The 14390-nt window shown below is 43.2% G+C and overlaps 1 protein-coding gene across 1 annotated transcript in view; it reads left to right on the top strand.

Moving 5' to 3' along the window:
- LGR4 (leucine rich repeat containing G protein-coupled receptor 4) overlaps positions 1-14390 on the top strand; it is a 113833-nt gene that overhangs the window by 78951 nt on the left and 20492 nt on the right. Inside the window, exons 3-4 of the mRNA XM_066364129.1 lie at positions 8643-8714; positions 9960-10031. Of these exons, the coding sequence (XP_066220226.1) occupies positions 8643-8714; positions 9960-10031 (144 nt within the window). The remainder of the gene's footprint in view (positions 1-8642; positions 8715-9959; positions 10032-14390) is intronic.

Consider the following 14390-nt stretch of genomic DNA (forward strand, 5'->3'; position numbering starts at 1 on the left):
TCTAATCAATTGAGCGATGGCTGTGGGAGGGGAAAAGAGAGAGAAAGAAAGAGGAAGGGGAGGGGTAAAGAAGAAGGGTAAGGGTAGAGAGGCAGACGGCCACTTCTCCTGTGTGCCCTGACTGGCAGTCGAACCCGGGACATCCACATGCCAGGCCAATGCTCTACCACTGAGCCAAGCAGCCAGGGTCTCCTTTGGTTCTCTTAAGTTCATTTATAGAAAATCAAACAAGACATCATTGTTCTGTTTCTACAATTTATAGTATTTTATTTTATTTACCTTGTCTTATTTTTAGTTTTTACATTTTTTTTACATGCTGTAGGCCCCCAGGCAAGGCATGGAGAAAACAGAGTCTCACCTTCCTCATCTGTTTGGGGGGAAAAAAAAGCAACAAAACAAACAAACAAACAAAAACAGGGGAAGATGTGGTGATAATAAGCCTGCCTGCCAATTATCCAGGTTATTTTAAGGGCCAATATAGTAAGTAGGATTATGCAATTAAAATGTGCTACATAAATACTTGTCTTTTGTTAATATGGACTGACACCAGACACCCCTAAGTGGGAAGACACCCCTAAGTACACCTCTTGAGCTCTTTATTGTTCACAGGTGGCAGCAGAGTTTTGAGAACTAACTAGTAGGATATTAACAAAAATATGATTAAGTGCTTATATTAAATGTTCGTATTATAATGATTTTTGCTTTTACATGAAAAGTTTGTCCAAATTTTGGATCCTATTGTTTTCAAATTACATTTAGCAAAAAAATGTCACTCCTACTTTGCTGTGGCTGTTTGCCCAGTTCTGGCCGGGAAACGCGTCCTCCGGAGGCGGTGTCAGGGCTGGTGCTCGTGCCTGCTGCGCTTTGCATGTGGCCCGACGCTCCGCCGATCCACCTACTTGCCGTAATTGAATGGCTCTGTAAGAGAGGCAGCTCAGTCTTGTTTGGGTACAATCTGTGATAGTTCGAATGTGTGCTTTCAAATTCAGATCTGCTGGGTGGGGAACCATAGGTGTAGAAAGAAATCGTGAGAAGGGAGAGGAGGCATTGCTGAAGGGAGATAAATGTGGGTCAGTAGGGAAGGGTGGTGCGCAAGGGACTCTTCTGTCGGACTTGATAATAACACAGTGCTGGGCCGGCTGGCGGCCACCTTGCAAGATGAAGGTAGCCACATGAATGGAGGGGAAGTTGTGGTTTTCTGGTTTTGTCACCTACCCCCGCCCCCCCCCACCCCCAACCTCTACATAAAGTGTTAGAGAAATTGCTGTGAATGAAGCTCTCTGTGGTCTGTGTGCAGAGCGAGCACGGGCCTTCCTGCTGCAGTCGCCTTGCGTCCCTCCGCCCGCTCCAGCCCAGCTCCTCACGACAGCTGCTGGAAGCTACCCGGCCCTCGTCTGCCCTCCCCCGGCTCCGCGCATATGTCTCGTCCGTGTACAGTGTGGTCCTAACCCTACTGTTCTTGGCTAGGATTCCAGCCACATGGCTACAATGAAATCTCTATAACAGACTAGAAAGAACTGAAATCCAGGCATTTCTCAGAGAAATAAACACCAGTTGGTTTACTCTCTATTTCACACTTGGCCTCTCTTGTTTCTTTAAATGGCTTCCCAAGTAAAGCAATCCCAGGCTAATTCAGCTCACAGATTACCTTCTGAAAGGGACCTGCCCTTTCATACACACACACACCATTGACCAGTGTCTGTGAAACCAGCACTGTTCCTGTCCCCCCCCCCCCCACCCTTAGGAGGGACGCCAGATAGAAAATACCATGTAGCATTCACATGAAGGATAGAGGATATAATTGAAAACTCCGGCTTCCCCTGAAAGAATCCCCTAATGTGAATCCATAGACCTTATGAATAATAAACACACATAAAACTGATTCATAAGAACGTTACACACTGAGCCACTTGTATCCTGTTTCCTGGAAGGGATCCAAATCTAATGGGAGAGCGGAAGTCTAGTGGACTGCTCCACCCTTTCTCCGTCTCTCCCCTTTCTGTCTTTGCTCTCTGCTTCTGGGACTGTTGCAACAAGCAGAATAAACAGGAGTTGCCTTGAGGTAGCCTGGGTCCCCATCTGAAGTCCTGCTGGTCTTGTGTGATCATGTGCATGACCCAGAGGGTGTTGAGATATTACTGTTGACCAATGGCCTGGTGTTCCCATGTTTAAAGTATACCCCTTCCCCTCTTAAGAAAATAGCCTCCCAGAATATGTTAAGAAAGCAAATTTTTGCCACAGCACTTTAAAATCTAGCCAAATGGTTCTGTTCTGTTGGGAGAGCGAAGAGGAGTACACATGAAACGAGGAGGAAACACTCAGGGAAGCGAATCCGGAATCTTTCCCCACTCTAAGGAGCAGCGTGACCTTTCTGAATCCAGAGTCTTACATTGGGTCGTAGCTGAGGCATCACAACAAACACCAAGTGCCTGATGCCTGGCAGGCTCCATGCAGGAGGGCACATGAATATTACCTAGTCCCTGCTTCGAAGGGACGTACAAATACAACTGAGGGCGATATAACAAGTTCATAGTAACTAGAGGCAACATAAAATACACCCAGTAAGAGAAATTTGTTTATACAGACACCTGTGGAATCAAAGGAAGGTTATATCATCATGTTTTCACATTGTTGGTAGTATTCAACTCAGACAGTGATGGTGAATAAGGTTTTGATGGGCAGAGGCTGGAGTTGGGGTATTTCAGATGAAGGAAGCGCCGTGAGGTGGAAAGGCATACTGTACTAAATTGCAGATTCAAGGAACATGGGGGAGAGAAAGCGGATCACTGAAGGTCTGGCTAATTCTGCAAAGAAAATGTTCAGAGTTGTGCTTTTTAAGGTTTAGATCCTATGGTTTTACTATTAAGTGATTGAGGCAGAAGGCTCATGGCAATAATACAGGAGGAGAAAAGACAGTGGCCTCGACCTAGGTGACAGCAGGAAGAGGAAAAGAGGGAATGGATTGACCCCTGGCAGCCAGGCTGTGGTCTTTGGAGACTCAGCAGGAAGGTTCAGGGTGCGAAGGGGAGAGAAGTAAGTGAAGCTTGGGATCTGTATACCCTCAGCCACAGACAAGCACACAACCTTCAAGCTTTTGTCCTCACCCCAATAAGTCGTTTTCTCTTTAGGGCTTCACCGCCATTGGAATAATAAGTAAAAAACATAAATATAATTTATCAAATTAAAAAGGTTTTCTGGAACCAGCCAACAAGTTGAGAAACTGAGAACATGGTTGGGTCTAGCCGGGACAACACCAGGCTTAGAAAGAGAAGTGGCTGGTCTTTGCTGGAAAAGGGCCATGGTGACAAATTCATCCTCAAGATCAGCCACCTGTTTTTCCTTGGGAGTTGCTGCAAAAGCACAACAATGTTTCTATAGCCTAACAGAGTCCCAGGGAGTTCCGGGCACACCCTGCACCTCTGGGCACCCAGGGGTCCCATCTGATCATCTTTGGCTATGGCAGGGACGGTCCTGTTCATCTGTTGGCAAATCCTCTATGAATTGCAGCGCTGAGCTCCTAATGCCATAGTCCCTGCTTGTGAGCTCCGGTCTGCTGGGCGAGGACTGTGCGACTCAAACAAGGCAATTGCACAAGGCCATGCGCTCCAGCTCCCTGGGAATTGTTCCCTAATCTCTTGGTGACACAGCAGAGGCATCAGGGTGCAGAGAACATCGATAAGCGCTGGAGCCAGCCAGGAATGCTGGCTCCTCCGCTTTCCAGCCGGGGGACTTCTGCCAAGTCTGCTCACCTCTTAGGGACTCAGAGAAGCGTGGCTATTGTCATGAGATGATTAAAATGAAAAGGAATGTTTGTAAACCACGATCTCTGCCTGGAACTACTGTGGGCTCATGACAGAGTAGGTATTTCCTTCCAGAGGTTTTGGGACTTTATCGCTAAGCCTGTTAGTGACTCACCTTGCTCTTTCTGGATCTGAGGTTTCGAACACAAAGCCTCCCCTAGGGTCTGCTCCAAGACACAGCGGCCCATAAAGTAAGCAAAGAGGCTTTGGAGGGTGCAGCTGCTGAGCCCTTACCAAGCTGCTGTGTTTATTATTCATGAACCACACAGCTCAGTAAAACGTAGGGAGATACATTCCAGAAGGCACCAAAAGATATGTTTACTCCAGGAAGAAACAAAGTCATCAAAGGTGTTGTGAGGCCGTGTGCCCTCATCTCAGCATTATCACCCTCCGCCACATCCTAGTAGTGTTGATTTCTCCAGAGAGTGGGCTTGCGTTTCCGGGTAAGCAACACGCAGAGAGCTCATCTGGTCGTCTCCACTAATGATAAATAGTGGAGAAGGAGAGGCTGCTTTTTGAAGTTAGCTTCCTTTAGTTTTCCCATGGCTCCAAAAGGGGCCCAGATTTGGGGAAAGGAAGCAAATCTTTTGGCTCCTGGGGTTAAACACTCCTTTCTGTTGACAAGCAAAGGTAACCAGGTCCTCTGCATTTTGCCACTTCCTCTGTTAAATTATAAAATACTTTTTCATGAACTCTAACAGAACAAACTGAACATCGAAAGGGAAGTCCATAGACATTAAAAGCTAAGACAAGGGACAAAAGAGTAGGAATCCTCGGCCTCAGTCTGTTTATACTGTTTGTTTTTTGTCAGACTTGACAATTGAAGGCTGGTCTTTCAGATAATTTGAAGGAACAGTCTTAGTTAAGTGACTACTTGCAGCTCTGGGGTGCGGGGGATGAGGGCTACCGCACCTTATGGTTCTTATGGTCTAATTTGGTCTTTTAAAAGTGTGATCTTTTAAACACTGCATTAGGGCTGTAAGCAATATCAACTGAAATTAATTAGTGAGCCTGGGGAGGGGAGGAGAAAGCCCTTGAGAGGGCGTGCACGAAACGTCCACTGAGGTGTAGACCGTGGGATGCTACAGCATTGGAACAGTAAGCATGCTGGAGGAAGACATTCTGAGAAAGCAATTTCTGACTAGCGAGTTGACGTTGCTGGGTGGTGACAGAAGGAAGAGATGCATGCCTTGTTCTTGGAAGCGTTTGTACTTGACCTATAAGCCTACTGTGCAAGGCACATGAGGGTAGCCTGTGAATAAGTTCAGTCGAGTTCTGAGAATTCACACATCAGTCGTGTTCTTGCGAACGGAAGTGTTCGTGGGAAGCAGCGCTGAAGTTGGGGAGTTCAGGGGTGAAGAGGAGCTTGGAAGGTGAAGTGTGTAAAGACGGAGTGGTGAAACTGGCTAGCCTAGAAACAAGAGGATTTGCTGAGGAGAAACATTTTTAAATGGAAGCACTGAAGAAGTCTTCAAACCATCTGCAGTCCCTCATTTTACACAGGGTGACCTCTAAGAGGTAAAAGGCAATGAGGCTATATCATGGGAAGCCTCAAAAAGCAGGCAACATGGAGTTTAGGTGCGGGGTGGGGGGGCTTGTGAGAGACGAAGTGCATGGTGAGAGGGCTGTTTAAGAAGAATTTAGGGCCTGACCAGGTGGTCGAGTGGTGGAAAGAGTGTCGACCTGGGACGCTGAGGTCCTAGGTTCAAAATCCTGAGGTCACCAACTTGAGCAGGGGATCACTGAAATAATCCCATAGTCTCTGGCTTGAGCTCAGAGATCCCTGGCTTGAAGCCCAATGTCACTGGCTTGAGCAAGGGGTCATTGGCTCAGCTTGAGCCCCCTAGTCAAAGCACATGTGAGAAGCAATCAATGAGCAAGTAAAGTGACCCAACTATAAGTTGATGTTTCCTATCTCTCTCCCTTCCTGTCTCTCTCACTAAAAAAAAAAAAAAAGAAGAAGAGGAAAAAGATTTTAGCTTAGGGTAATGTGTTAAAACTGTTTAAAATCCTGTCTTTTTTAAAAAATTAAATTTAATGGGATCACATTGGTTAATAAAGTTACACGAGCTCTATATTGCATTGTGTGCCCACCACCTAAGATCACATCATCTTCTATGACCATATATTTGACCCCTTGAATAACTCCCTATCCCCTTCCCTCTGGTAACCACCATCCTGTTGTCTGTGTCTATGAGTTTCAGTTTTATATCCCACATATGAGTGAAATCATATCGTTCTTAGATTTTTTCTGACTTATTTCACTTAGCATGATATTTTCAAGGTTCAGCTATGTTGTCTCCAATGGCAATATTTCATCTTTTCTCATGACTGAGTAGTGTTCCATTGTATATATGTACCACATCTTCTTTATCCAGTCATCTATTGAAGGACACTTTGGTTGTTTCTGTGTCTTGGCCACTGTGTGTTAAGTCCTGTCTTACAATTGTGGTGTTGCCTGGAAAGGCGGCATTGTTATCCTTGCTGTTGAGTAACTGAAGTACTTGCTCTCGGTTTCCAAGTGCTCTCATTGCTTTCCTGTTCCCTCTACCACCCCGGCCGCCCAACACACACACGTCTTCGGTGCATTTCTATGTTAGGACCGGGTAAGGATCATGAGTTGCTCTTTCCAAGGCTGTTGGCAGTTTCATCTTCAAGGAAAATAAAAGCATCTAAAAGCAGAGTTTTCAGACTTTAGTGGCTTCACATTTTACGAGCCTTCATAAAATCAAGGTGTGTGAGAGGAACAGATTGGAAGCAGGGGGAGCACCTGAAGTCTAAGAAAAGGATGTTGTATGTCTGGCCATAGTAGGCGCTTATATTTGTAAGTGAGTGAAACTTTAGTGAATGAATGAATTGATGAGTAAGGCTCGGGAGTATAAGGTACTTACAGAGAAAAGAGAAAGAATGATGGAAATAGTCCCTTTAAAGGAGGAATTGGTGATTATGTGATCCCAAGACACAAGGGGGAGAGAGCATATATATATTCTTTAATTGTAGGTACAAAATCTCATTGCTTGGGAGACTACCCTTGATGGAACCAGGAAACCGGGAGAGTCATGTGTTAAACCTGATGGGCAACCAACTATCATTTTTAAGTCAATACTTGAAAAGCTAACAAAAAAAAATACTTGAAAAGCTTCCTTCAGTCCATCTTACATGCTTATATGAGCTGCTGCCCCACTTTCTGCTGCTTCTCCGTAAAGCCATCTCCTCACCTTGCCCTCCCAGCTCTGTGTGCCTGGGAACATGGGAAAAGAAAGCTCAGTGTGAATGGTGTGCTCAGAACTTTTACAAAAGGACCCAATAATTCTTTTCTTTTTTATTTCACTCTCACTCCAATATAAATTTGTCACTTCAAAATTCTATAAGACAATGCTTATTTATTTTTTAAAAAAAAAGAAAAGAAAAGAAGAAGACAGACCTGGCCAGGTAGCTTAGTTGGTTAGAGTGTTCTCCCCATACACCAAGGCTGAGGCTTCGATCCTTGATCAGGGTACATATAAGAATAAACCAGTGGACGGATACTAATAACAAATTGATGTCTCTCTCTCTCTCTCTTTGTCTCTCTCTCTCTCAAATCAATAAAAATTTTAAGAAATAAAAAAATTGTAGTGTAACCAGGTGGTGGCACAGAGCATCAGCCTGGGATGCTGAAGACCCAGGTTCGAAACAGCGAGGTCACCAGCTGGAGTACGGGCTCACCAGCTTGAGTGTGGGATCACAGACATGAGCCCATTGGTCACTGGCTTGAACCCAAAGGTCGTTGGCTTAAAGCCCAAGGTCGCTGGCTTGAGCAAGGGGTCACTCGCTCTGCTTGAGACCTCAGGCAAGACACATGAGAAAGCAATCACTGAACAACTAAGATGCCACAACGAAGAAATGATGCTTCTCATCTCTCTCCCTTCCTGTCTCCTCTGTCCCTGTCTGTCCCTCTCTTTCTGAAATAAATAAATAAATAAATAAATAAATAAATAAATAAATAAATAAATAAATAAATAAATAATATAAATCAGTGGTCCCCAACTGTTTTTGGGCCACGGACCGGTTTAATCTCAGAAAATATTTTCACTGACCGGCCTTTAGGGTGGGATAGATAAATGTATCACATGACCAAGACAAGCGCCAAGAGTGAGTCTTAGACAGATGTAACAGAGGGAATCTGGTCATTTTTAAAAAATAAAACATCGTTCAGACTTAAATATAAATAAAACGGAAATAATGTAAGTTATTTATTCTTTCTCTGTGAACCGGTACCAAATGGCCCACGGACCGATCGGTATCGGTCCACTGCCCGGGGGTTGGGGACCACTGATAGAGACCTTTGGTGGGGGATTATGCCTGCAGTGACTTTACATTTTGCCTCTCCTTCGCACAGAATATGCTGCCCTGGGTTATGGAGAGGTAACAGGCTGACTTGCCTCCTGAAGGCATTCCTTCTAGACAGACTGGTTTGCTCTGATCTGAATAAACACTCCTGCCTACTGGCCGGTAGTCTGTACTTATGAGGCACTGGGAAAACACCACAAGCTGCAGAGAGTGACCATGAATAGCAAACTTAATTTGGTTTAATGTGTTTTGGCTTGCTTGACCTCACCAGAATAAAAATGTGCCTGTCTAAATTATTGTATTGGGAGTTTAAAAAAAAATTCTGGAGATATTTATCTCATTGGATGAATCTTGGGATCGCTTTAGCAAAGGTTTAAGTCCATGTTTAATGTCAGATAGACTTGAGAAATATTTAACATAGAGCTTTAACCGCAGATGAGGTTGTTGTGAGTTCTGAATTTTAAGAGTCTGAATTACAATTTTTTTTTCCTCTTGCTTCTTCCCTCCTCCTAGACGATTGGCTGGCAACGACCTTTCTTTTATCCACCCAAAGGCCTTGTCTGGGTTGAAAGAACTCAAAGTTCTGTAAGTAATGCAATTTTCGAGTCACACAGCTGGCCCTGTACTCCCTTTCTGCATAGTCAACATGCTCGGAGCTTGGTTAAGCACAGTTTCTTTTTAGCTCAGATTAAAAGATTTAGGGAGTGGCCGGTGGGTAGTGTGGGAGACTAGCGGTTAATTTAGGCAAATTTAGGTCTAGATAACAAAAGTTAAAATCTAATACAATAGGTGTTCTGACCTTTACTGCATTGTAGTTGAATGTTAGACTTTTTTTTTTTTTTGAATGTTAGACTTTTTTGTGTGGCTAATGAACCAAATCAAAATCATATTTAAGCTCTACTGGTTGGGTTTTGTTTCTACATATTTTATAGCTCTAAGAACGTTGAATTAGCTGACCCTGATGGGAAAAAGGCTTACAAGAGTTCCAAATGTTAAAAATCATTTTAGAGCTAAAGGGAATTTGCGATGCCTGTGACTTAGGTAGCTTGGGAGGGCCTATTACATCAGTTCCTGGCCATGATCAGGAGTGTGGGGTGTGGCAGATTGGGGGTCAGGTGCACTGACAGCCAGCCCTACTGCCACCACTACCTTGTAGGACCACCTGCAAGTCACTAGACCTCTCTGGTTCAGTGAGCTAGATGAGTCCTTTACCAGCCCAGTCTGTGGTTATGAGTCACGTCAGGCAGTTATTTTATTAATGTGACTAGGAATGGCTGTAGGCGAAACCCATAAACTTCATTCTGGTGCTGAGCTGTGCCTCCAAGCTCCAGACCCTAACTGATGATTAAAGCCCTGTTCCGCCCTGGCTCTGCATTCACTGAGGACATGGTCGCTGCCCGCTAATCAGGGTCTCCTATCCTCTTGGAAAAGTTGGCTTTACCGAATGTCCACGTTTCTGGACTTGGCTTTATTCCAATTTGAAAAGGCCCTAGGGATTCCACTGGGTTTGCTGCTCTTCCTCCCAGTTAACATTAACTAGGGTGATGAAGGGTAATTAGGGCGCCTGAAAACCCGGGAGTAAAACAGCCCCTGGAAACGTAGACTACCGAGCAGGTGTCTGTTAGGAGATGGCTTGGGTTTCATTTCTGGCTTGACAACAACTGTTTCTTGCTTTTTTGCAATTCTCTTGTCTTGGGTGCTTTCCACCTTGACCTCTCCCCTTTACTGTTATTAGAAACAGTATTATTTTTTTGGAAAGAACTGACTCTGAATTCTTCTAAGAAAAAATGGTAACAATTGCTTATTCACTAACCAAAAATTTCCTTCCAGAACCCTCCAGAACAATCAGTTGAAAACAGTACCCAGTGAAGCCATTCGGGGACTGAGTGCTTTACAGTCTTTGTAAGTAATTTTTTGGGTTTTTGCTTCTTGAATCCATAGACCGTCTGACTGCTACATGTGTGAAGAGCTAGAATCACAGGGACAGAGGGAGACTCGTCTTCTCATCTGGGATGATAATGGGGGTGGCCAGGTGCTATGATGGAGATGCCCTTTGGTGAGGGAGAAGGAGGTGGTTCAGTTTACTTCCTCTTTCCTGGGGGGGGGGAGATAGCTGCAGGTGCATACTGCTGGGGATAACTAACTCCAAGCTTGTGGGTGCCAGGTGGTCACCCCCTCTTTGGAGCCGGAGTTATGTGTGGTCAAAAGTTCCAGCGTCTGTGCCATGACGGTCAGGAAACAGCCACCAAAAGGTTTCTGCCTCAGGTGGTAATGACAATCAGGACAAATAGATTATATGTCCTTATCTGTGGACATTGACCACACACGGGGAGTGGCAACTTACTGACTTGTGCTGCCTTCTTCCCAGCTGGGTTTTTTTTTTAGGGGGGGGAAGGGTGGTTTATGTGGAGTGTTCAAGATTTCAACTCTTGGTTTTTACTTTGTTTAACCACTGATTTCCAAAGCTTTTTCCTCTAGCACTTCCCGTGGTTCTTTTTGTGCGTTCTGTCCCATATATATGTATGTGTGCCTGTGCACGAACCTGGAGAGGTCATTGCTGCCGGGGTTGGGGAAGGCATGCCCCACCTCGGCCTCCAGGGGAGGATCAGGGGAGCAGAGTGGTAATGCAGGGGCCGGGCGGATCCACTAAAGATTTTGAAGAAACAACTCTTTTTATACTGAATAAGCAGATATTTGTTATTGACTGGAATGCATGCTTTTGAGCTAGTGATAGGGCTACACTTTTAGGTCTCTTTATTTCCTCCGTTAGACAACCAAGTTCCTGTCTTTGGGGCACTTAAAAGGAAAAAGGTAAAAAACATTCAACTGAAGCATGTGTTAATTGCCATTTGACTTTTTGCCAAGATGAAGAAAAGCCCTTTGCATATTTATCTGTCCGAATGTTTGTACTGCTTTCAAAGGAAATTCAGGTGTGTTCAGCGTCATTAGAATTCTGTTTGGTTTTGAATCCCCACGTTGCTATTTACTGGCTGTGTGATGTGGGGCAAATTATGTAAAATTCTCTATACAGAAGTTTGCTCATTACTTACTGTGTAGTTTAATGCACAAAAAAGACCTTTAGGACAACATCTGACAAGTAGTAAGTGCTCAATAAACATTTCAGAATCTCTTAATATTAATAGTGATGATATATTTTATTAGTTTCTTTCCTCTTTTATTATTAGTTTACCCAATTTGCATAACTTAGTGAAGGGAGCATCTTTGAAAGCAATGAAAAAGTATTTTTCAAAACAAGGAGCTTTGTTAGTTTGTTATTCTACTAGAATCATGAATACAGACTTAAACTGTTACAATGTCCTAATACTAAATACAATGGGACTAGGACATAGTTTTTCGAAGTATGGCTCTTTGACCACCTGCATCAGAATCACTAGGGGGAAATGTCCCTAAAATACAGGATCCCAGGCTATAATCTAGAAGTAATGATATTTCCTCTTTAAAGGTAGGACCCAGGAAGCTATATTTCACAAAATTTGCTTAGGTAATTTTCATGTACATGGAAGTTTTGAGATTCGCTTTAAATAAAAAATTGTGATAGTTATTACATTTATGTGTTACAGATAATAAAATTAAGTTTTAATCTGTCACATTTTTATATATTAATTGTAAAGCCAGTAGCCAGGGCCACCATCACAGTAGCCCGGCCCATGCAGGTTCGCATTGGATTTGGACAGTCGGTAAAGAAACAATGGAGCCAAAAACTGGTGGGCCATCATCTTTAATCCTAGCTTACACCCAGCAGGCAAGTAAAAAACACACACTGGGCTCCAAAACCCACTCACATTCAGTGCTCACAAAGCTACTGACTTATCCGAGTTTCCTAGAATCAAAGGTTTCTAGTTCACCATACTTATTCACCTCTGTTCCCCATCTCCTTCCTTCTCCCTGCACAAACTCTGCACAAACTGACTTCTCACTCAACACTCCGCTATCTTGGCTGCTTCTCCTGGCCTCCCCCACGTGGCCTTTCTTTGCTCTCCTCTCTGCTCTCTCCTCTAATGCTAATCTCAGGAACCAAGAGAGCAAGCTCCTGTTCTGCCCTCATTTTATAGTGTAGAAATCAAAACCTTTAATCCAATATACAAAATAGGGAAGTCTCTAATACAAAGTCACTTCTCTGAGGCATGATGGGATTGTACCACCCCACATCAAAAAGGGTGGGAAAGGCTTAATCCCAAAACCAAGCCCCAGGCTACAAGGATCCTGCCTGCCCACAGCCCACAGAGACACACATTAGTATCACCTGGGCAACAGCTTCCATGTGGGCAGCGCCATCTTTAACAAAGTGAGCATAATATATTTTATCTGCCCAACACCAATCTATTTCTTAGTTGTTTTTTTAATTAACTGCCCTTAAAATGACTCTAAATGGAAGCTTTTTTAGGAAAGATGTGTGAGTTACAGAAGACATGGGTGAAAATCACTGAGCTGCTCATCCATCTACTTGCTAACATAAAACCATTTTTAGCTGCGCCCAAGACTCATCACTGGAAACGGTCAATTATAATTACCTTTAGATTTTAGATTAGATATCCCAGTAGTAAATGGAAAGTGACTGTGAAAATAAAACTATGGATTAATAAAGCATATCTTATGCTGTAACAGTTAAACTTTACAATGTATCTAATGTCATAAAAAAATGGAGTATCTGAAGTATCAGCCATTTAATGTCTAGTTTCAATAGCAGTTTGAGGTAGAAATGTATATTAAGTAGCTCATTTCACAAAAATGCCAAGTTATAGAATATAAGGATTGGTTATTCACCAGCTAGTGGAGGAGATTCTGGGTGGACTTTGAGTAAACTGACTGGAGTGAGTTTCTTTGCAGAAATGTGACCGTTTTCCCCACACCCTTCCCACACTGGGCAGAGGCACACAGAACCCGAACTCACTGGACAATTTAAATAGATCCTCATTTTCTTTTGCTTCTTCAGAATTCATTTTACTTTAAGACCTTCCTACATAATTATTCTTATTTCACCAGACTAAATGACCAAAATATTCAATAATTTTTGTCTAGTTTGAAGGCTGAGAAAAAAAAGCAGACTAATACCTTTGAACTTTAGAACAGAAAAATTACCAAGAAAACATACAAATAGATTCTTTCTAATTTGTGGACAACTAAGTACATTAAAGCATACATATGACATTTATTAACAATGTAAATGATTTAAAGTGTTTTTTACAGATATCATGGGTTACTCCCGCTAAAATTTTGTGCTTACCACTCATGGAGTTGCGTAGTTTAAATTATCTCCAAAATCAGGATGGAGGATGAGAGTGAGGAGAGAAATCTAAACAAAACAAAACAAAAAATTTAAAAAGAAAGGCATAGGTATGTTTTTACATCTATCGGAAACCCAAAGAGCGAGGTGTCAGGCCTGTTTTATTTGAGAAGGAAATGTTCATGGGTTTGTTAGCATAGTGGGTGTAGTGGTCTAGTTAGCTACAATTGAAATTCTGTCATAATGTAAAACAGTCTTATCAGCACTTGAGTCAGTTTGAAAATCTGATCTTCAGACCTGAATTATACAAAAGATTTCCTTGTGGTTTTGAAGTAGTGCTTTAAAAGAAGCAAAGGTCATTAGGGATTGAAATTGAACAGAAGTGGTTTGATGCAGTATGTGATGATGACTATAAAATCTGAAAGTGAAATGTTGATATTAATAAAAAGAGAGCATTAACAGCCTTCTACAAAGCCACGAGGATGGCGAAAACACGGCCTGAGCAGTACATTAAAATGACATGTCAGAGTTTGCTCCACTGAATTTTTTTTTTTTTCTTTAAGAGAGAAGGGCCTGACCTGTGGTGGCACAGTGGGATAAAGCGTCGACCTGGAACACTGAGGTCGCCGGTTCGAAACCTTGGGCTTGCCTGGTCAAGGCACATATGGGAGTTGATGCTTCCTGTTCCTCCCCCTTCTCTCTCTCTCTGTCTCTCTCATTCCTCTCTCTCTAAAAAATCAATAAATAAAAAATATTTTAAAAAAAAGAGAGAAGGAAGCAGGGAGGAGAGAGAGAAAGACAGGAAGGAAGAGAGATGATCAGAAGCATCAACTCGTAGTTGCATCACTTTAGTGGTTTATTGGTTGCTTCTCATACGTGCCTTGACCAGGGGTCTCAAGCTGAGCCGGTGATGCCTTGCTCAAGCCAGCAACCTTTGAGCTCAAGCCAGCGACTGTGGGATCCTATCTGTGATCTCATGCTTGTGCCGGCGACCTCGTGCTTAAGCTGGCAAGGCC

This window comes from Saccopteryx leptura, chromosome 1 (assembly GCF_036850995.1).
Source record: "Saccopteryx leptura isolate mSacLep1 chromosome 1, mSacLep1_pri_phased_curated, whole genome shotgun sequence".
NCBI lineage: Eukaryota > Metazoa > Chordata > Mammalia > Chiroptera > Emballonuridae > Saccopteryx > Saccopteryx leptura.